We start from the raw sequence: 24,980 nt of genomic DNA, 5'->3' as shown, positions 1-24,980 counted from the left end.
TAGTGTTCAAGAAAAAAAAAATTAGTAATATATTTTGCTAACATAGGTGGGTTAATGCAGTTAAGAGTGCTTTAGAAGACCAAAATATAAAAGCTAATCAAATCAGAAACCCGAGAAATAAGAAACCGGTCTGGAAAAAAGTTTTTGATTGGAAAATAGTCTTGAAATCTTAATTGTGTTAAAATGTCATATCATAAAGTATACTCCCATGAAGGTATACACCAAAAAATGACACCGATTTATACAATGCACCATATGATCAATGTTTGAACAAATATGGATTACACTACTGGAGTGCAGGAATGAGAGGGGTGATTTAATTAAAGAATACAACATGGCAATACATAGAGAATATCCCCCAACTTTTTTTTTTTTTTTTTTGGTGCACTGATAGCAGTCCAATAAATAACATTCCTTATTCATTAGACAACTTCCATGTAAGCCACTAACACTGAGTTAGTGGACTTCATTAAGATATCATGATAATAAAACAAGCCAAGAATACATTACTTAAAATGTTACCTGAAGTTCATCCAGATGCATCTTTTTTTCTTCTTCTTCACTATCTTGGATGGACGAAGTTTTTTCACAGTTTAGTTCATATCCAAGTTGTTCATCAGAGGATATATCCATATACTAAAATGCAGATTATTCAAATATATTTATGTGATAGTTATGTGTGTGTGTATATATATATAATTACAAATTTTGGAAATCAGAATATGTGAGTTGGTAAACATAAATCTGATCATTCATTAAACAGTTAAAATTTCCATGGCTTGTTATATCCATGTTGATTAATTACTGGTGAAAACCATGTAAAAAAAAGGTCAAGCATGAAACTAGCACTTTTAATAAATTAAAAGTGCTAGTTTTGTATAGCACTACTGTAAACTTCTTCAGACTGGGATATAACACATATAAGAAGAGATATTTACAAAAAATATTTCATTAACAACTGCCATTTTACTTCATTCAACACAAGACTAATGTTGAACGACGTTGAGATATCAGATGTGTAGTTAATTGGTACAAGATATTGCACAGCTTGTTTCATAGCCTAATTCATTAATATGTAGCTTCCTTATGTATGCTGCCCAGAGTTGATTTAAGATTAGACCTTGGTTTTTATCACATTGTATTGGATATCATATCAATTTACATACATAATTATTAAATTCTATGTATGTCATTCTTTGCCATTTTTGTGAGATGCTAATACCTGATGTTTTTCACTGGTGTTGTGAAACGCTATTTCAGATTTATGTGTAATTGTTATTTCGCCACATTTCTGACATGTTCTTTTTCATGGATTTCTCCAGACTGTGCTGACTGTCCAACGTAACAAACACTGCAATTCCAAAAGATTTTGTATACTTCTGGTTTTGCTATAGGCAGATGAGGTTGTTATTGGTGATCTTAACATCATTGATACTTTTTATAGTGATCAAAGGGCAACTTTTAAATTATATTGTTTTAGGATTTTTGCTAATTTGTTTGTAACATTTTTGATGTAATGTAAGGAAACTGCAGTTTTGTAGTCATGTGGTTGTTGTCTTAGAGCTTCTGAAGGTTTGTTCAAGACATTATTGATAGTTCTGATATTGTAACCATTTTTTAGAAGAATGTATTTAATATAAGTTATTTCTTTGTTATTTTATTATCATCACTGGATATCAGAATAGCTCTGTCTTTGAGAGTTTGATGACCCCCTTGCTTCTGGGGAACTAGCATGTTGATACCAGCCTGTATCAAATTTATTTCTGTATACTTCAAAAGTAAGATTACTATGATCTTCAATTCAGATGAGATGAGAAGAGAACATCCAGGAAGAAAATGGACTTTTGATATGAATTGGATTTTGTGGTTTAAACCCAACTTGGACTTTTCATAATAAGACTAATGATTTAATAAGAGATCAAAGAACAAATCACTATCAAGCAGAGAAGCGAGGTATCATCAAGGTCTCACAGAAAGCGCTATTACAATATCCAGTGATGATATTGTAATAGAACTATCAACATCAACTACCAATATCAGAACTATCAACAGTGTCTTGAATGAACCACTGCATGCTCCAAGACAAGAACCAGACAAACACTACAAAGGCACGGTTTCCTTACCTTGCATCAGATGTTAGACAAAATAGCAAAAATCCTACAACAATATAACTGAAAAGATGCCTTTCAACCACTACAAAAAAGTGTTCATGATAAGATTGCTAACACAACCTCATCTGCCAAGGTCTAATCTTAAATCAATTCTGAGTAGCAGACATAAAGTATGTACATATTAATGAAGAAGTACACAACAGTGTTGTACTGAAACTAGTAATTTTAATTTATTAAAGTGCTTTACTTTTTAAGTAGGTTTGGCATTAATTAAAAAACTGATCCCTCATTATTCAAGACAACAATATCATCAAGATTTTAACAACATAAAATGCTATCATTTTGAAATTCTCAAAGAAATTTGCAAATATCCTGCACTGACTAAAAAGGATTAAAAAAAAAAAATGTAATGAAAAAAAAAAAAACGATTTTTTTTTTCTGGTGCTGATGGAACTTTCTCCTCAGTCTCCAAAGCTAGACAGGGCTGAAACATCTTTGCCTGCTTCCTACAGGGAATAGATAGCATGAGTGGAATTTATTATAGTAGACTCCCACCCATTAAAGGTTATAAACCTATAGTATAGCAAAAGATTTATTTTTTTTATTTTTATTAATTCAACATATTTTTATTTATTTTTTACATAATCCAGAAACTGCTCTAGAAACAAAACACAGAACTCTTCCAAGCCATTTCAGATCTTTAATTAAGTGGGGCATGGCCTCACACACATGAAGAAATTCATCTCCCAAAGGACAACTGCAAACATACATGCACAAATGAGGATTTGAACATGCAGCCTGCTGGTTGGAGAGGATATACTAACCACTCAACCATTCAGGGATAGGGGAAAAAGTTTGTTCATTTCATAAAATTTTAAAGTTATGTAACATTTTGTGAAAGTTAAATGTGATTTTATTAATCATACAATTTATAAAAGTGATGTCTTCTGAAATTTAACAAGCATAGAAACAGCATAAAGGACAGGATGGAGTGAGTGAAAGATATTATCATCATCAAACCTCCATGGAGTCAAGAGACGCATTGCAAGAGGTCCCACTATCAGATGAAGAGCTCATCATACCTTGACTTAAACACATTCATTGCACTCACCACAATTTCAGGCAATGCACTGAAATCATTCACCACTCTCCATGCAAAAATTCTACTCCTCACTCCCTTGCTCACACCCACTTTATACAGTTTTCAAGGATAACATTTTGTTCTCCTCCTTGCCTCCAGACATTATTTGAAAAATCTCATCCACATTAATCTGGTAATTACCCCTTACCAACTTATAACTTATATATGTATCGATCATGCCCCCCCCATCCTTCTGTCTGCTAGGCTCTGCAATTTGCATTCTCTCAAGCTGTCCTCATACTCTCCACATTCAGAGACCAGAAACTGACTCTCTGAACCCTCTCCAACAGGTCATTATCCTTTTTAAACAACTAGGCAACCAAATCCGTGCACAATAATCCATATGTGGTCTAATCAAAGCTTTGTACAATGCAATTATAACATCCTTACTCCTACATGTCAGTGTTCTCATCATCGTCATACTCCACTGTGTTGTCCTCACAGTTTTAGCAAAATGTCCCCAAAACACAGAGATGCAGGCCATCATCAATTTTTCATGATTCAAGAAAAGTCTGCAAATGAGATTCACCAAACTTTGTGTGAAATTTCAGGGAAATGTGCCCCAGCATATCCAACAGTTTCCAAATGGGTGGCCAAGTTAAAAACTGGGAATCCTGAAAACATTAATGCAGTGCATTCCATGATCCTTGATGATAGACAAATACCAGCCAGAAACATTGCAAATCTCTGGGGATATCCAGGGAACGAGTTGGGGTCATTATTCACCACCCAGAAGCTCTCAGCAAAGTGTTTGAATGCTAACCAAAAGAGAGAACGTGTGCTGTCATCTCAGAGTATTTGGAATCATTTTGAGAAATCAGGTGCAAATTTTTTGGCTCGTATTGTGACTGTTGATGAAGCAGGGCTTCATCACTATAACCCAGAGAGCAAACAACAGTCAGTGGACTGGAAAAACATAAAAGCTCTCTGTGGCTAAAGAAGTTCCAAACCCAAAAGTCAGCAGGGAAGGTTCTTGCCATTGCCTTTTGAGATATGGATGGTGCAATCCTTACCAAGTACCTCAAAAAAGGTGACACTGTTACAGCAGCAGTTTATTCAACAGCTCTGCAGGAAAAACACCACAGGGAAATTGAGCAGAGCTGTTGCTTTTGTAGGACAATGCATCTGCTCACACTGCTCATGAAACCCAACAGACAATACATAACTTGGGTTTTCAATGTCTGTCTCACCCTTCCAATTTGCCAGGATATTCAGGTATCACCACTCTGGGTCTGCTTCCCACTGACGAGACCTCAATAAAGGTCGAAACCGGTCTGGGTAGTGGCCCTTTCCTTAATGCATAGCAGTATACATGTCTACAAGGAGATGTGCTTTGCATTATGGGAGATACTGGGACAAGGAGTGATGCGAGCTTGGTCCACCTTTGCTACGAGTTGCACCACCTTACCTCAGTCCTGAAGATATTTTCAGGCGCCAACTTTGTTTACTTACACTTGGTCAAGTTCCTAAAGAGTGGAAGGAGGGCAAGATTGTGCCACTTCATAAAGGAGGTGATCGAACTCGAGCATCAAACTATAGGCCTATCTGTGTGTCAGGTGTTGTGGTTAAGTTGTTGGAGAAGCTTGTGAGAACTAGGATCCAGAGTTGGGTTGACAACAATGGTATAATCTTTGATGGACAGCATGGATTTGCTAAAGGGAGGTCATGTTTTAGTAATCTACTTACTTATTACAATAAAGTGACTGCTTCCTTGGACAGAGGAGAAGGATACACAGTAATATACTTGGATTTCGCAAAGGCTTTTGATAGAGTACCTCATGATAAGTTGACACTTAAACTAGAGCAGATGGGGTTGGATATTAGATTAGTGCATTGGATTGGAGACTGGCTATCTGATAGGTATCAACAAGTTGTGTATGGGGGTGCAATATCCAGGAAAAGGAAAGTCACTAGTGGAGTGCCTCAGGGGTCTGTTTTAGGGCCATTACTATTTAACTTATATATTAATGATATTGGTGAAGATTTGGATGGAGATATTCAGTTGTTTGCAGATGATGCAAAGTTGGGACGAACCATAAAGAGTAGTGAAGATGTTGTGGCCTTGCAAGAAGACTTGAATAAATTGAGTGATTGGGCAAGCAAATGGGGATGTGAGTTCAATGTTGCAAAATGTAAAGTTTTAAAATTTGGAAAACAAAGATGGGATGCAGAATTTATGCTTGGTGAGAATATATTGTTGGAAGTAGAGGAAATAAGAGATCTGGGGGTGATAGTGGATAAGGATCTAAAATTTAGGGGACACATCGCCAAAATTGTGAAGACAACACAAAGACTTCTGGGAATGATGCGGAGGACACTGACATGTAGAAGTAGGGAGATACTTGTTCCAATGTATAAGGCTTTGATTAGGCCACACTTGGACTATTGTGCCCAGATTTGGTGACAGGGTTTTCAGAAGGATGAAGAGATGTTGGAAAAGGTCCAAAGGCGACTGACTAAGGTAGTTTCTGACCTCTGGAATGTTGAGTATGAGGAAAGATTGAAAAGATGTAATTTGCAGAGTCTCGTGGAGAGAAGGAAGAGGGGAGATATGATAGAGACCTACAAGTTGGTAAGGGGTTGTTATAGGATCAATGGTGGAGAAGTTCTACAGAGAATAGTGGGAGATCAGGAGAGAACCAGAGGTCATCCCTGGAAACTGTATAAGGAGGGTGTGAGTAAGGGAGTGAGAGGCAGGTTTTTTTCGTGCAGAGTTGTGAGTGATTGGAATGCCTTGCCTGAGAGCGTGGTGTCTGCAAGTAGTTTGAATGTGTTTAAGACACGGTATGATGAGATGTGTGTGTAAGATAAAAGGACCTCCTAGATGAGTCTTTGACTCCATGAGGTCTTGTTTAATAATAATAATAATAATAATAATAATAAAGGATTAAACTAAATTTATTATATCCATGATCTGTATGGGAATTCAGGATTTTCAGAGTATACTCTGAATACTCCTTCACATAGGATCAGATGGAGAAAAACATCTTTATTACATAAATTGTTACAGGTCTGAGAGGCTATTCTTAGAATCAGCATCAGCTATGAAGCACTCTCCCAACCTCAAGTATGGTTACATTAATTTACCAAAGATCTGGGGGGGGGGACTATTATTTTAAGACCTAATAGCCAGACTTCTCTGAATTAACTTTGCAGTTATCTGGTGCACAGGGAGCACCACATAAGGTGAACAGAGGGCACCTTATGTTATTTAAATTGTTTAGTGTGTGTACCTGTCACTGTTTTTCATTGTGCTCTGATGAAGCTGGGTAGAAAACTAGAGAAATATTAGTGAGCTTAACAAATGTACTTTTTCCTCTTGGTGTTAGTTATGCCATTAAGCTTTATTATGGATGATATTATATTATAGATATCTGATTATACCAAAGTATACAACTTTACATTTAGTAGCATTAAACTGATAGCCATTTTCGCATACCCATAGCTCCGGCTTATTCAAATCATTATGCAAGTGCTTCACGTCAATTGTATTCCTGATTACCTCTGCCTATCTTTGCATCATCAGCAAAGAGCTGTATGACTATTTGCTGATGATGCAAATCCTTCTCAATGTCATTAATATAAAGCTTGAATAACAATTGACCAAGGTTCACATGGTACACTGCTGATCATCTCGAAAGTATGCAAACTTACATCCCCCATACACCACTTTTTGATATGCATCAGTCAGCCATTTTCTTTCAAATTAGTAGTTTATATTTCTCAATCTTATGCAACAGCTATTTATGTTGAATCCTGTCAACATAAATAGCTGTCAACAATATAAAATGTGAACAGTACCAATTATTATAATAAATTTAGTTTAATCCTTTATCCAAGTGTGAGCAAACAAAGTTTGTGCCTGAAAATATCTTCAGGACTGAATGTCTCCCACTGAAGCAACCTCAATAAAGGTCGAAACTAGTCTGGGTAGTGGCCAATCCCTTAATGCATAACATTATATATATCTGCAAGGAGATGTGTTTTGCATTATGGGAGATACTGGGATAGGAGTGATGTTAGCTTGGTCTACCTTTGCTACGAGGTGCCCGGTGTTGTACTACCTTACCCCAGTAAGATAGTACAACACCTAATTCAGTCCTGAAGATATTTTCAGGTGTAAACTTTGTTTGTTCGCATTTGGATAAAGGATTAAACTAAATTTATTATAGTTCAATACCAATTAGTTTATCTGCCTCTGAAAGCCAGGTCTCACTAATTCCTGCAATCTGAGGCACCAACATAACAAACTCAACCCCTTTGTTTTTGATGCTCCTGACATTCATGAACAGACAAAAGTTACCTACATGCTTTTTTGTATATTCACTTTTGTAGTGTGCATGACCCAGTTGGACTACTTGCAGATCTCTATTCTTATTTGATGCCATACTTATCATGCATGTGCAAGAATTTCTGCATAAGTCCAAACCAGACAAACACAACATTGTTCTTTCCTCATAATTATTTCCATGATAATGAACATTGCTATCATTAACATAGGTGCATAACATAGTCACTCTTATGCACAGATTCATACCATTCCTCCCATTATAACCTGGTTTCTCTACTCTGTGTTAGATCTCATACCAATCAATAATTTCTCCAGACTCCTGATACCAAATGCATTCAAGTATAGGCCATCCATCCCTCTTATACAAATCTATCATCTCAAACTCACATACATCCAAAACTCATATCCATTCTTTCTACACAGCCTATGAATTGAATTGAATCATAGCTCTCCTTCTTAATTCATTTTTAGTTAATGTACTAAAAATTTTCACTTTCTCACTTTTACTTCTTCCAACAATTATTTCATATCCTCTTTCATACTGAACTTATTGCTAGTTAAAATCTACCTACCTACCTACTAGAATTACCATAACTTTTCCTTTTCTTTTCTGTTATTCAATTGCATTTGTGATATTTTTGATTTTTGCTCTAGGCAAACTTGAAGTAATAACCCAGTCATCAATGACATGTTTTGTGATTTAATTGCCATATCAAATAATTCTTTTTTTTTTTAACCAATTTTATTTACCTGATTATCATTATTATTATTATTCATGCCTCCATGGAGTCAAAAGACTCATCGTGAGAGGTCCTTTCTAAGAAACACAAGTCTATCAAGACTCATCGAGGGAGGTCCCTCCTAGGACACACAGTCTATCATACCACTCCTTAAATGCATTGACCGTTCTCACTCTCACCACTCCATCAGGCAATGCATTCCATGGTTCAACCACTCTCCATGCAAAGAAACCACTCTTCACCCTCTTTCTCAATTTCCTTTCGTAACTTCCAGGGATGGCCCCTTGTCATGACTCCTTCCCGCTGTTCAACCAAGATCCACCAAACTCTGCAGTCCACACTCCCTCAGTCGATCCTCATAACTAACATTGTACAGTCCTGACACCACCTTTGTACCCTTTCCACAGTTAATTTATCCCCTTCAAATCCTGGGGACCAGATCTGAGAACAATAGTCTAAGTGTGGTCTGATCAGAGTCTTATACAATGGAATGATAACCATTTTATCTCTGCAGGTCAGCATCCTTCTCATTATTGCAACAATCCTCTGCGTTACCTTCACTACCTTTGCAGTATGTCCCCTAAATTTCAGGTTTCTATCAATCATCAAACCCAGATCTCTTGTCTCTCCTACTTCCTCCAGTTTAACTCCTCCCATAGAGTATGCAGCATCCCAAACCTCAATACCTTACATTTTGCTGCATTAAACTGACACTCCCCCATTCATTTGCTCATCTATCTAGCTTATTCAAATCCTCTTGCAGGGCTACTACATCTGCACTATTACTAATAACCCTTCCCACCTTCGCATCATCCGCAAACAACTGAATATCCCCTTCCAATCCACGGACAATGTCATTGATATAAAGGTTAAACAATATAGGTCCCAGTACTGAGCCCTGTGGAACCAACCGCACTTGTAACCGTCTGCCTTTTTGATATTGCTCCACCATACACAACTCTCTGATACCTATCGGACAGCCAATCCTGAATCCAGTTGACCAACCTGACATCCAGACCCATGTGCTGCAACTTGAATATCAGCTTATCATGTGGCACCCTGTCAACTGCCTTTGCTCAGTCTAGGAAAATGGCAGTATATGCCTTTCCCTCATCTAATGCTCTTGTAACTTTATCATAAAAGGCTAGCATATTGCTAAAACAAGAGCGTCCCTTCACAAATCCATGTTGATTTTCACTGATAACATTACCCTCATCTGCCCAATGCTGTATATGGTCCTCACTACTTTCTCCAAGATCTTACTAACTACTGATGATACACAAACTGGCCTATAATTAAATAATTCCAGTCTGCTACCACCCTTATGCAATGGCACTATCTTACCTTCCTTCCATTCCATGGGCACCTTTCCTGCAGCCAGACTTTCATTGAAAAGCCAGGTCAAGGGCACTGTCAGTTCCTTAGCATATTCTCTCAAAACTCGTGGTGAAATACCATCCAGTTCCACAGCTTTACTAACATCCAGAGTACTCAGTATGTGGAACACACTCTCCTCCTGCACCTCTCTTATCTGACTGATTTTGTTATTTCTCATTTTGCTGCTTAGCTTTCTTGTCCTTTCTATGTTCCTTTAAACCTCTCTTGACTTTTTGTAATTCCCATGTGATCTATCTTTTCAATATTCTCTTTCTTCTCTGTGTAGCACACATTTCTGTTCTCAACCTTATTGTTTTTGTTATCATTCCATTTTGTTGTTGTTTGATTCTTCTTGTGCATTTTTGATGACATTTTATGACAATTTTTAATATTGCAATATCTCAAAAAATATTGAGGATGGATATCAAGATGTTGATATCCATCCTCAGGAGAGTGAAAGACAACAGTGTGGGAGGAAGTAGTCTGTGTGTTGCCTAGGCATGACAAAGATGAGTTGCAGCAGAGAGAAGAGAGCATAGTTTGTGAATGTAGGATAAGCTTGAGGAATGAATGGAACTGTATAACAGTGATGAACTATATCTGAATGGTTTCAGATGAGTAATCTGGAAAGGCTGCTGCTGGGAGGAAGTGCAATGAGTGACGTGAACAATATCTGGTTAAGTCAGAGATGATGTAAACAAGCAAAAGAGTGGACTAGGTGAGACCAATGTGAATGCAAATGAGAATCTGAGAACAGAAATGCAAGTTGGAAACAGGGTGAGCCAAGGAGGTCACAAAAAGACACTGTAAGGAAAGTGGATTCTGAAAGCAGTAACAGATGCATATATTGGGATGGTCATCATAGGAATGGAACAGCCTGGAATATGTGGGGATAGTTGGGTCTGGGGGGGGGTGAAAGGTGGAGACAAAGAAATGTATATGTGACAAGAGTAAGGATAAGAAGGCAGCAGTAACTATGGAGCAGTCACAGATGAAGGTCAGCATGAATAGGACTGGTAATAGACCAAGAAATGAACTGTTATGATTATTTACAAATGCCAGGAAGATCAGAAATAAGGTAGATGAAATCGTTGCACTGATTGAGTTTATTTATTATTATTATTATTATTATTATTATTATTATTATTACGGGCAACTCCAGGGAGTCATTAGACTCATCGAGGGAGGCCCCAAATCATATTCATCACAACTATTCGACATTCATACAGTATCTATCATACCTCGCCTTAAACTCATTCACTGTCACAGCATCCACCACAGACTCAGGGAGCGCATTCCACTCATTCACTACTCTAAAAGTAAAGAACCCAGCTCTAACACCTTTACTAACCACACTTTTGCCCAGTTTCCATGGATGTCCCCTAGTCCTCCCACAACCAGCCCTGTTCTCAAAAATATCTTCTGAATTAATTTTATAGAAACCCTTCAGTAATTTGAATGTCTCAATCATATCTCCCCTCCTCCGCCTATCAACCAATTTTTGCAACCCACAAATCCTCAACCTGTTCTCATACGGTTCATTCCACAGACCTGCTATCATCTTGGTCACTCGCCTCTGGATCCTCTCCACCTCCTCCCCATCAAGAAGAAACCTAGGTGACCAAATCTGAGCACAGTAGTCGAGATGAGGTCTTATCAAGGCTCGATACAGAGGAACAATAACCTGCTTGTCTCTGCTTGTCAACGTATTCTTCAGCAACCAAGTGATTTGATGAGCTGATTTGGCCACTTTTGCAATGTGTCCCCTAAATTTCAATTCCTTATCCACCAACACTCCTAAATCTCGTGCCTCATCAATTTCCTGGAGCACGGTTCCACCAATGCAGTAAACTGCCTCCCATCTTTTCACCCCAAAATGCATAACCTTACATTTTGCCACATTAAATTGACATCCATTCTCCCTAGCCCAGACCTCCAATCTATCCAAATCATCCTGCAAAATTTTGACGTCATCTGCATTCACTATTGCCCTACCCAACTTCGCATCATCAGCAAACAAATGAACTGTTCCTCTCAGATCCTTTCCTATATCATTTATGAACAAATTAAACAGCAGTGGTCCAAGAACAGATCCTTGTGGTACACCACTAGTCACAGGCCGTCTTGTGGACTCTACTCCTGAGTAAACCACTCTCTGATATCTCTCCGTCAACCACCCTCCTATCCATCTCACCAACCCTATGTCCATTCCCATATGCTGCAATTTACTGATTAGAATTCCATGTGGTATCCTGTCAAAGGCCTTAGCAAGGTCCAGCAGAATCACTGTAAACCCATTACCCTTATCCAGTTCAGCCGTCACTGTGTTATAATACGTGAGCAAGTTACTGAGGCATGACCTACCCTTCACAAAACCATGCTGTCCCCGATACAGTATCCCATTTTCTTCTATCCAATCTTGTATTTTCCTCTTGACTATTTTCTCTAAGACCTTGATAATGATTCCTGTTATGCTGATTGGCCGGTAATTTTCAACAGCAGCCTTGGAACCACCTTTGTGCAGTGGAACTATTTTCCCCTCTTTCCACCCCCTTGGGACTGACCCAGTCCTGAGGCTCAAATTAAACATAATGGTCAAGGGCACTGACAATTCTTTGGCCGCTTCACGTACGACACGAGCTGGTATACCATCCAATCCCACAGATGTATTGACATTGAGGTTCTGTAATAGACTAGTTACCTCTACCTCATTCATCACAATTCCAGTATAAGCTGTTGGTTCCTCCATTTCCGCAAAGCCACCACCTGGATGATATACTCTTGCAAAGTGTTCGCTCAGTAATTCCACAACATCGACTGATTCAGTTACCTCCCTACCCTCAGCATTTTTTAAGATCATTCTACCATGAGCATTTTTCCTTTTACTTGCAACATATTGAAAAAACTGTTTGGGATTCTCTTTAGCCTGCATGGCCAATTTCCTTTCGTAATCTGCTTTTGCTTTTCTTACCACCCTTGTTACCATCCTGGCCTGAGCTTTATACTGTTCATGCACCTGATGGTCACCCTTCTCCTTAAATTCCCTCCACAATTGTTTCTTTTTTTGCAGCTCAAGCTTAATAGTGTTATTCATCCATTTAACCCCTACCTGATTTATTATTCGGACTCTTGGTATACAGTCAACCATTGCCTCCTGCAAACAGTTCTTGACCACCTCCCATGCACCATCAACATCCAGCCCTTGCAGTTTTACATGCCATGGCATTGAGCCAAGCACACACCTAAGCTTGTCATACTTACCAGCCCGGTAATTCCACATATACCCTGTCTTAATTGTAAATTCGACTCCTTTAGCCACCTCCCAAGTCATGACCTTATGGTCACTCTCACCAATTGGTGGCAACAAGGTCATGTTCGTTACAGCCACATTCTCAGTTGCAATTACTAGGTCCAGCACTCTCTGCCCCCTGGTATTTTCCAATACATGTTGCCGTAGATAGTTGTCCCTTAATAACTGCATAAAATCCAATTCCTTCCTCCCATGTGCCCTCTCCTCTTTCCAGTCAATATTACCATAATTGAAATCACCCATAATAATTACCCTCCTTCCATTCATTTCTTCTATTTGCTTATGCATACTATTCCCACCATCCACTCCATCACCCGGTCTATAGCAGCACCCAATTGTATATTTTGTTCTGCTAGATTGTATCTCACACCAAACAGCCTCAAATGTGCTTTTTTCCCCATCCTGCAGTTCAACTTCTATACTCCTTGGCTGAAGCTCATCAGCTATCATCAATAACACTCCTCCCCCCTTTTTATTCACCCTGTCACTCCTGAACACGCTATACCCATCGCATTCAATCCCACTAGCTTTATCATCTTCTGTCAGCCATGTTTCACTAATACCGACAACCTGTGGCCTGGAAGTGCCAACCATGGCCAAAAACTCTTCCTTCTTGTTCCTAATACTCCTGGCATTAGTGTACATGAATCGCAGAAGCCCATTTGTCCCATCCCTACTTTGATTCCTTATACTAATTATCCCATTCTGATTTGTTGTCCGTCGTACTCGCCCGGGCATAATATACTCATTCATACACTTAACTTCCCCCCCTAAAGTCTGCATATCTACTCCCCCCCCTCTTAATAAATCTAGTTTCCCTGAGTCTGTACATCCACTTCCACATCATTCATCAACACTCTTTCAAGTCTCCGTACACCAACTCCATTCAAATGTAACCCATCCATCTTATATAAGTCCTTTCGCCCATCGAACTCATTCCACACATCCACAAATTCCACACCACTCTCCATGCATAACCCACGCATAAAGTCATTGGCAATTATGGCCCTCCTTCTAAACACTTCGCTGTCATACCGCGGTAAGATACTCACCATCCTAACTCTCTCACTTTTCTCTTTTGCTACCTCAAACAACTCCCTCACATCCTCTATCATTTCCATTTTGTCCTCTTTCAAATCATTCGTTCCTGCCACTATTATCATCTCTTTCACCCTCTGTTTTTGCAGTCGAATAGATTCGCTGACGTCCTTTATGTTCGCACCCGGCTGGTACGACTTCGTTAAACTCTCAATTATTACGCCTCTTAATAGCGAATCCCCATACAGCACTCGCTCCTTCATTTTATTGACGTTTACGTACATTCTATTATTTGCCGTCACAGACTTCCGCCGGTTATTTGTCGGTACGTTCAACACACATTTTTGCATACGCTCCAGTTGTCGTTTGGCTCTGTGTATCGCGCCATTTAAACGGGCAATTTCGCTACTCGCACTTATCACACCATTTTCGTTATCGATCAAATCATCCATTCCTTCGGTGTTTCTACCTTCATTTACACTTTCAGCGACGCTCTCACACATATCTGGCACTACCACGCAATTCTCTAGTACACCGCCATTTTCTGCATTCTGACTACCGTTAACGATATCAGTCTCGATACACGAAACACGCTTGAAGTCCTCATTCTCTTTACACTTTCTACACATATTAACTCCACTATCACTTTCTAACCAGACTCCTACCGCTCTTCGCAAGGCATACATCTCACAGACAGCACACTGCATAAATTCTTTTACATCAAAACTCTTAAGCAAGCATGGCGACCTGGCCGCCATTTTTTTCTTTATCGGTGCCATGTGTACGCTATCTTTTCTTAAAAATAATAGTTAAAATAACAGAAAACACGCAAAAATTGCACAGACACACCAAGAAACAAAAAGCAAACAATACTACTTAAAATTCTGGTAAAATATCTAATGTTAACACAAAATAATACTGATCTTTTCAGGAGCTCTCGACAAGCCGACGATCTAATCCGTGCGACACCTAGCGACCTATTTGCTAGAGAATAGTTGGAATAAGTGAAACATAGTTAGATGAGAATGATATCTTGATGAGAATAGAAATGGAAGGATATGACATTCATCATGAGGATAGGAAGGGCAAAAAGGGAGCAGGGATACTGCTGATATCAGGAAGCATTATGTCCACACAAGGTTGAGATACAAGGGGGGTGGGGAGTGGCAGTTTTGAAGCAGTATGGTATTAGGTGGAGGTTGATAGAATTAGATATTTGGTGTTGGTGTTGGTGTTGCTAATACAGGCTGGGGAATGTAGAGGGGTGGAGACAAAAAAAAATGTATAGGCAACTTGGATTACTAAGCAAAACAAAGGGTGATTTCAATTGTAGGAATACTGATTGGGATGAAGAGATAGCATCGGGGAATAAGGAGAATGAATTTCTCGAGTTCTTAAGAGACAACAATGTTAGGCAATATGTAATGGAGGGCACACAAGAGTTGAGTCTAAGATCTGGTTATATCATGTGAATGGAGTATATAATCTTCCCCCAGTTGGAGAGAGACCATGATTACCTGGGGTTGTAGCCAGTCATAAGAAAACTGTGAAAAAGGTGAAAACGGGATATATGTGGAACAACAAGGCTGGTGATTATGAAACTCTTAGAAAAGCTCCTAATTGTTTAGCATGAAAAGAGGGATTGAGTGGAAAGGAGACAGATGCTGCTTGGGCATTGATCAAGACTACTTAACAGCAGCAATGTCTGAGTGAATTCCAAACATGAAAAGGCTAAATAATAGGAGTAAAATAGATGAATGAAAAAAAAATGAGCTTGAATAGAAGAAGAAGGAGGCACTGTGGAGGCAACATAAAATGAATGTTAATAATAATCAGTTGCATGAAGAGTACAAAGAGCAGACAAGGAAGGTGACATGCCTGATAAAGACAGCAAAAGTGTAACATAAGAAGAAATTAGCCAATCAAACTTGGAAAAATCCTTGTGAGTTCTTTCAATGTGTGGCAAGCAGCAGATAAAACTGACTATGGAAGAATGATGCTAAAGCTGATGACAATGGCAGCAGATACAGCTGAAATATTCAATGAGCAGTTTATCAGCTGGAGTGTAGAGGATATGGAGGAAGGGCTGATGGTGAATAAGCAGGAAGTATGTGAGAAATTAAATAAACTTTATGTTAGTAAGACAGTAGGACCTGACAATATATTGTCACATGTCTTGAAGGAATACACTAGGAAATTAACAGCATTTTGGTACTTATTTAATACGAGTCTTGCAATAGGTTGAGTGCCAAATCAATGAAAGATGGAAAAAATTGTTCCACTTCACAAATGTCAGAGGGGAGGGGGGAATAAGACTGAGGCTGTAAATTATAGGCCAGTTTATGTGTCTGGAGTTGTTAAGGTGTTAGATAAGTTAGTGAGGACTAGGATTCATGGGTTGATAATAGCAATATTCTTTACGATGGTCAGACTAGGTTTATTAGGGGAAGGTCATGCTCTAGCAAATCTGCTTAATGTATTACAATGTGGTGACAAATTCACTGGATAAAGGAGATTTATGTACAATGGTATACTTAGATTTTTCAAAGGCCTCTGATAGACTGCCACATGACATGCTGACAACAAAACTGAAACAGATGGGATTAGATAACAGACTAGCGAGTTGGATAGCTGATTGGCTGTCAGATATGTATCTGCAGGTTGCATATAAAGGAGTGGTATTTCAAAAGAGAAAGGTCAACAGTGAAGTGCCGCACGGATCTGTTTAAGGATCATTATTGTTTGATTTGTATGTTAATGCCATTGCAACTAGTTTATCTGGAGATATGCAGCTGTTTGCCGATGATAAAAAGTTGGGAAGAATGAAGAGAAGAAGACCAGATGTTGTGGCCTTGCAGAAGGATCTCAATAGAGAGGGCGCTAGTGAGCCAAGCGCTGTGGACGTACCTAAGAAGAGCTCCTGATTCAGATAAGTTATTCTAGGAATAATTAATTATATATGCATAATTGTTTGAGTAAGAGCAGCTGTAAACGTTGTGCGCGACCGGTATTATTAGTGTGGGAGATTTTTCTTGCCTAAACTTAATTACGAAATCGTTATTATTAGACCTAGTAACCTGCAGGTGGAAAAAAAAAAAAATTTCGGCGGCATTGTCATTCCATGATTTTAATTTAGATTTCAGTCGTTTCGTTAAGTGTGAGGTCTCTTATATGTATTCCTTCGATTACATAAATGATTTGTGGATGTTTAGCGCAGATGGAAGAAGGGTGTGTGCGAAGTGTGACCTGAAATGAGGAACTGATGAATGCAAATATGAAATTGATGACAGAAAGTGTTAGTAACGATTGTGTCGCGAGTGCACGTTTGAAAGAGAGGCAAAAAAATGTTAAAAAATCAGGAAAAAAGAAAAAGAGCGATTTGAAAACCGTAACGGATGTTAAAAAGGATGAAAGTGAGGCAAGAATGGTGGAAAGAAACAAAATTAAGAGAGCGAATGAAAGTAGAAATGGCGTGATGCAGAAATCGCAAGTGAAAAAAATCGAAAGAATAAATGATAGCGAAAAAAGAATGACTGATGGCGAAAGTTGGACTGAAAGTACTGAAACAAAGAAAGATGAATGACAGTAAAAGTGAGAAGAATGATAGCGAAAGTTGGATGCATGCTAGTCCGAAAGTACGAAAACAAAGAAAGATAAATGAGAGTGAAAGTGAGAAGAATGATAGTGAAAGTTGGACATATGTTGGACGGAAAATATGGAAACAAAGAAGGATGAATGAGAGGGAAAGTGAGAAGAGGGGGGGGGGGTCATGAGTTAGAAAGTTAGAAAGATTTAATGATAGAGAGAATGTGTCACGAGATTCGGAAAGTGAATTGGATTGGATGAGGCAAGAAATGAAATGGATGTGGAATGAAATTAAGAGAATTCAGGTCAAAACTATTAAAATAAATCATGATGGCATGAAAGAGTTAACGAAAGATGAGCGAGTGGCATTGTATGGCGACTCCATTATTAAAGGTGTGCTAGAGGATAAAATGCACAAGATATGTTTTCCAGGTGGTAAAATGAGTAGAGTGATTGAGGCATTGGATATGAGGCGGGAGCGAGCAAAAGAGTTAATAGTATTAATTGGCACAAATGATTTGAGAGAGAACAAAGAGCATGTCTGCTTGGAAAGATAAAAGAGATTAGTGTGACAGGAAGGGTAGTCAGTGTGTTGCCTAGGTATGATTGTGGTGAAATGAGGCGGAGAGCAAGGATCATGAATGATATTCTGGCTGAAATGTGTGAGGAGATAGAAGTACAGTTTGTTAATGTGTGGAATGAGTTAGAGGGACGAAGTGAGCTGTATGGGAGTGATGGACTGCATTTGAGTGCTTATGATGTGAGTCGCTTGGAGAGACTGCTGCTGGAAGATAGAGAAGTGAATAGAGAGAATGAATCAGATCGAGAGGAGAGTGATAGTGGAAGAGCAGGAGAGTAAGACAGGAGAGATTGAAGAAGTGGAAATGAATGGGGAAGTGGTATGAGTATAGAAAAATGAGAGAATGGGTGTGCAAGAGGAGCAGGGAAACGGGGAGGCTCAGGGTGGACAGGGGTACACAGCATGAGAAAGGTGGATGCTCAAAGATGAGGTGAGAGCATGTGTAGACAGAAAGAAATGGGATGACCAGGGATCAAGAGGAAACAGATGGAATTGAAAAGGGTTCAAAAATGAAGAAGCAGAAAGGGAAATGGCACCAGTCCAGCATGGAGAGATCACATTGAGTGAGTGGTATCAATGGAACTAGCTGTAGATCCAGAAATGAGCTGTCGTGTATGTATAGCAATGCTAGAAGTATAAGAAACAAGGCGGATGAAATGGTTGAACTAATTGCGTCTGCTCACCCAAAGATTGTCGGAATAAGTGAGACATGGTTAGATGAGGATGACATCCTGACAGGAATAGAGATGGAAGGGTATGATCTGTTTCGTGAGGATAAAAGGGGTAAAAATGGAGGGGGGAGTACTATTGATGATAGAGAAAGAGTTATGTCCATACAAGGTAGAGATGCAAGAGAGAAATAGGGCCAGTAGTTTTGAGGCAATATGGTGTGAGATAGAGGTGAATAGAATCAAATGCTTGGTGGGATGTTGTTATAGACCTGGTAATGTGGATGGTGGTGATAGCGAAATGTATAGTTAAATAAGCCAAGCAAATAAGAAAAGGGTGATCATTATGGGTGATTTTAATTATGGCAATATAGACTGGAATGAAGAGATAGCAACTGGAAGTAAAGAAAACGAGTTTCTTGAGTTTTTGAGGGATAACTACCTCAGACAGTATGTAACAGATGGCACACGAGGATTAAAGGTCTTGGATTTGGTCATCTCATCAGAGGATTTAATTATAAATGAGGTGTCAAATCATCCACCAATTGGTGAAAGTGACCATGAGGTGATTACCTGGGTGGTTGCCAGCAGTGCAAGGACCCCTGTGAAAAAAGGTTATATGTGGAACTACAAAGGGGGGGGGGGTGATTATGAAGAGCTCAGGAGACAGCTTGCAGGTGTAGCATGGAATGAGGAGTTAGCTGCAAAAGAGATCAATGCAGCTTGGGGGATTTTCAAAAACTATTTAGTAGATGCAGTGTCTAAATGCATTCCAAGGGTGAGAAGGTTAAATAAGGTAGGTGTGAGATGGATGAATAAAGAGATTAAGCATGCGATACAGAGAAAAAGGGCATTGTGGAGGCAGCATAAGAGAAGTGGAAGTAACCAATTTCATGAGGTCTACAAAGACCAGACAAGGAGTGTGACTTGGTTGGTGAGCATAACTAAAGATAGGTATGAACAGCAGTTAGCTAATGAAGCCAAAAAGAATCCTAGGGAGTTCTTTCGATATGTAGCCAGCAAAAGAAAGAATGATTATGGAAGGATGACATTGATTGGAGGAAATGGTATAAAGACAGCTGTTGCAGAATGTGTAGTGGAGATACTTAATGAGCAGTTCATAAAGATCTTTCAATCTTGTGAATGTGACTTCATGGAGAGATTGAGAGCAGTTGATGATGGGGAGGAGAGACTGACTGTAAGTGAGGAAGAGGTGTTTGGGGAGTTGAGTAAACTAGATGTAAATAAGGCTGTGGGATTTGATAATATATCACCACGTATTCTGAAGGAATGTGCCAGAGAGTTGACACCTGCTTTGACATATTTTTTTAATACGAGTCTTGCACTTGGTCAAGTTCCTAAAGAGTGGAAGGAGGTCAAGATTGCGCCACTTCATAAAGGAGGTGATCGAACTCAAGCATCAAACTATAGGCCTATCTCTGTGTCAGGTGTTGTGGTTAAGTTGTTGGAGAAGCTTGTGAGAACTAGGATCCAGAGTTGGGTCGACAACAATGGTATAATCTTTGATGGACAGCATGGATTTGCTAAAGGGAGGTCATGTTTTAGTAATCTACTTACTTATTACAATAAAGTGACTGCTTCCTTGGACAGATGAGAAGGATACACGGTAATATACTTGGATTTCGCAAACGTTTTTGATAGAGTACCTCATGATAAGTTGACAGTCACACTAGAGCAGATGGGGTTGGATATTAGATTAGTGCATTGGATTGGAGACTGGGTATCTGATAGGTATCAACAAGTTGTGTATGAGGGGGGGTGCAATATCCAGGAAAAGGAAAGTCACTAGTGGAGTGCCTCAGGGGCCTGTTTTAGGGCCATTACTATTTAACTTGTATATTAATGATATTGGCGAAGATTTGGATGGAGATATTCAGTTGTTTGCAGATGATGCAAAGTTGGGATGAACCATAAAGAGTAATGAAGATGTTGTGGCCTTGCAAGAAGACTTGAATAAATTGAGTGATTGGGCAAGCAAATGGGGATGTGAGTTCAATGTTGCAAAATGTAAGGTTTTAAAATTTGGAAAACAAAGATGTGATGCAGAATTTATGCTTGGTGAGAATATATTGTTGGAAATAGAGGAAATAAGAGATCTGGGGGTGATAGTGGATAAGGATCTAAAATTTAGGGGACTAATTGCCAAAATTGTGAAGACAACACAAAGACTTCTGGGAATGATGCAGAGGACACGATGTGTAGAAGTAGGGAGATTCTTGTTCCATTGTATAAGGCTTTGATTAGGCCACTCATGGACTATTGTGCCCAGATTTGGTCACTGGGTTTTCAGAAGGATGAAGAGATGTTGGAAAAGGTCCAAAGGTAGTTTCTGACATCTGGAATGTTGAGTATGAGGAAAGATTGAGAAGATGTAATTTGCAGAGTCTAGTGGAGAGAAGGAAGAGGGGAGATATGATAGAGACCTACAAGTTGGTAAGGGGTTGTTATAAGATCAATAGTGGAGAAGTTCTACAAAGAATAGTGGGAGGATCAGGGGAGAACCAGAGGTCATCCCTGGAAACTGTATAAAGAGGGTGTGAGTAGGTTAGTGAGAGTCAGGTTTTTTTCGTGCAGGGTTGTGAATGATTGGAATGCCTTGCCTGAGAATGTGGTGTCTGCAAGGAGTTTGAGTGTGTTTAAGACACGGTATGATGAGATGTGTGTGTGTGATAAAAGGACCTCCCAGATGAGTCTTTGACTCCATGAGGTCTTGGGAAATAATAATAATAAATAATAGACTATGTGAGTGGTGCTGGCAGTTTAATGTTGCAAAGTGCAATGTCCTGAAATTTGGTAGGTAAAGTTGTGATGCAGAGCATACATTTAATGGGAAATTTAAAGGAGACAGAAGAAATGAGAGATCTGGGAGTGATAGAGAGACTTGAAGTTTAGAAGTCACAGTGCTGAAATTTTAAGAGCATCCCAATGTATTATGGCAATAATGAGGAGAATATTGACATGCAGAAGAAAGGAGGTTATGGTTTCCTTGTATAAGATCATGCCACATATGGACTGTGTGTGTGTGTGTGTGCAGATATGATTGTCTGGTTTTCAAGGGAGAAGACGTATTGGATTAGATGTGCTAAGTCAGTGTTGGGTCTATGGGCCACCTGATATGACAAGAGATTGAGGGAATGTGAGTTGCAGAGCCATGTGAATAGAAGAAGAGGGGGGGGGGGGAAGAAGATTGACATATATAAACTGGTAAGGGGTTGTTACCTGATTAATGTTGAAGAGATATTTCATAGAGTAGAGGGAAACAAGGGTAGAATAACAGGCCATCCCTGGAAGCTGTATAATGAAGGTGTGAGCAAGAGAGTGAAGAGCTGGTTCTTTGCAAGAAGGGTGAGTGGTAATGGAAGGCATCGCTTGAGAGCATGCTGAGTGCAGAAACTAAGAATAGGTTTAAGGCATGGTTCAATGATCTTTTTGCAAGAGAGAGAGAGAGAGTATATACCTCTCATGATGAGTTCTTTGATTCCATGGAGGTCAGATGTTAATAATAATATATTATGAAAACACCAAATACTATAAAAACTGGAAAATCAGAACTGTTATGTTATAAAACACTAATTTTCTAAGAAAAAACACAACACAATAAAATGGATAAAAAAATCACTAATTTTATATGAGTGCTAAATAAACTGACTAAATAAATTCCTCCATAAAATGGAAGGAAAAAAAAAGAATTATTAGAGAATGGCAAACACTAGTTTGCAACAATGGTGTCAAAGTAACTGCTGCAAAGGATGGAATTACCTTTGCACCTATTGGTATATTTCATATAGGGCAAAGTCCAGAAGGGAAGAAAATACTAAAGAGACAAGAAGCTAATCAACTAAATTTGTTACTAGATATTAAGAAGGCTGTGTGTGTGTGGGGGGGGGGGTTGGAAAATATGTTGGTTTGTGTTATTAGGAAATGTGCAGAGTTGAATGCACCATTGACCTGATGGTTTAATGAGTAACAACAGGAAGGATTTAAAAGGAGTGGAAAGGAGGAAGGCTCAACTATTAGTACTAAAACTATTTTGCCATCTTGATAAGACAGCTATTTTAAATTATAAACCAGCCTGTATATCTGCGACTGGAGTTAAGGTATTATTGGAAAGGCTAATTCTTATAAGAATAAGTATTGGGTTGATAGATATCTCTCTGTGAATGTCAGCATGTATTTGTAAAGTGGAAGACTTTTTTTTTTAGCAATTTACTTAACATTTCTGATAAAGTAATGAATGCACTTTTAGCAAAAATTATATACAGTGATATTTTTGCACTCTGAAAAAATGTGTGTGACAGATTTCTGCATAGCAATTTGGTGTAATAGGTCTAAGAAGATGGGATACGATAGCAGATTAATGAGATGGATAGAATATATTGATTATCTCAAAAATACCAGCAAATCATGTATTGGCGGGGGGAACAGACATCATCTCAGAAAAGAAAGATAACTAGTAGTGTACCACTGATTCTGTTCTTGGACTTTGTTAATGATATTTCATATAGATTTACAGGGATATTTGATATGTGCTAATGATACAAAGTTGGAGTCATTAGAATGTTGGTGTCAATTCCTTCTTAAAGATTTGAACTTTTTGTTAAGCCAGATAAGTGAGGATACCCTTTTAATACCAACAGTGAAAAGTTTTGCATTTCAGAGTGCAGAAGTATATGGCTACATACTGAACTGGTGGAAGTGTGCTCCAGGAGATAGATAAGATTAAAGATCAAGAGATGATGGTCAACAAACATTCTCAAATGACATGCTAAAAGAGTTTCAAGACTACACGGTACCAGTGATCTCCCCTATCATTGTTAAAATGATAAGGATATGACTGGCAAGTAGAGATAAGTAGGTGTTTATACCAGTGTATAAATGGACATGATCAGAATAATTAGAAATTGCTATTATTATTATTTTCCTCACCTCTATGGAGTCATAAGACTCATCATGGGAAGTCAGTGCTAGATAACAAAAAGTCAGTTGTATTAGTTAAACTCATCCACCATTTGCACTTTTACCATCCTCTCAGGCAATGCATTTCATGCTCCTTACCAGTTTTCATGCAAAAAATTTATTTCTTACCCTCTTACTCACTACTTCCTTTGGCAACTTCTAGGGTGGCCCCTTGTTGCTTTCCATCATTTTACCATATAAAACATCTCCCAGTGTCAATCCAATAATAACCTTTCAACAGCTCAAACCCCCCCCCCTCTGCCTTCTATTTATCAAACTGTATTTGCTTTGCATGTTTTCATCATCATCATCAAATTCCTGCCATGTACCCTCAAGGGGTGTACAGGATATGATAGTACTACATGAAAAAAATTACATCATCATTAATTTCCTATCTACAATTTTCCTCCAAATCCGTCTGTTACTTGTCAAGACTCCAACATTATCAGATCTTATATTTCTATCGTCTAAAGCACTTTGTACCGTATCAATCCACCTATATCTTGGTCTTCCTCTGGGTTGTTTTCCTGCCAACCTGGCAGAGAACACTTGTTTTGCTAATCTTTCCTCGCCCATTCTGTTTAAGTGACCATACCACCTGAGATTAGCTCTGCTAACACATTCCTGGATGCTGACAATGTCAAGTTCTTTCCTAATATCCTCATTTTTAATATGATATTGCCATTGATGCCATCTGTTCACACCTCTAATCTTTCTCAGGACTCTCATATCTGTGGTCTCTAGTCTTTGGTCAAGTGTTTTACTTCTGACCCAGCTCTCAGATCCACAAGTTAAAACTGGTTTGAACACTGTCTTGTATACAGCTAATTTAGTGTTCTGACTAAATTTTTTGAACTTTAAAAAAAAAAAATACTCCTGCTGCTTTTCCACATTTCAAGCCTTTGATGGCTTTTTCTACTTCAAGTATGGATATGTATTCCTGACTGCATGCCTGGTCAGTGTTTTTTACCCCTGTGCTGTCATCACTGCTTGTTTCATTTAGCAGTTTTTCAAAGTAATTACTCCATATTTCAAGGATATCTTTTTCTCCCGTTTTCATGTCACCTTTATCATCTCTAATTCCTTTTACAGCACTCTTTCCTCCATTCTTTAGCTTCTTCAACAACCTCCAGAATATTTTGCCACCTTCTTGATATTTATT

The 24,980-nt window shown here is 38.7% G+C and overlaps 1 protein-coding gene across 2 annotated transcripts in view; it reads right to left on the bottom strand.

The window, feature by feature from the left end:
* Nucleotides 1-24,980, bottom strand: part of LOC150105673 (uncharacterized) — a 211,184-nt gene that overhangs the window by 99,620 nt on the left and 86,584 nt on the right. For both annotated transcript variants that reach the window (XM_090394995.1, XM_090394994.1), the window contains exon 8: nt 523-636. In XM_090394995.1, the coding sequence (XP_090251121.1) occupies nt 523-636 (114 nt within the window). The remainder of the gene's footprint in view (nt 1-522; nt 637-24,980) is intronic.

The sequence above is a fragment of the Typopeltis vanoorti genome, chromosome 6, assembly GCF_054136105.1.
Source record: "Typopeltis vanoorti isolate ZY-2024b chromosome 6, IOZ_Tvanoo_1.0, whole genome shotgun sequence".
Taxonomy (NCBI): domain Eukaryota; kingdom Metazoa; phylum Arthropoda; class Arachnida; order Uropygi; family Thelyphonidae; genus Typopeltis; species Typopeltis vanoorti.
The sequence above is the reverse complement of the archived record's forward strand: the minus strand, read 5'-3'. Positions and strand labels throughout refer to the sequence as shown.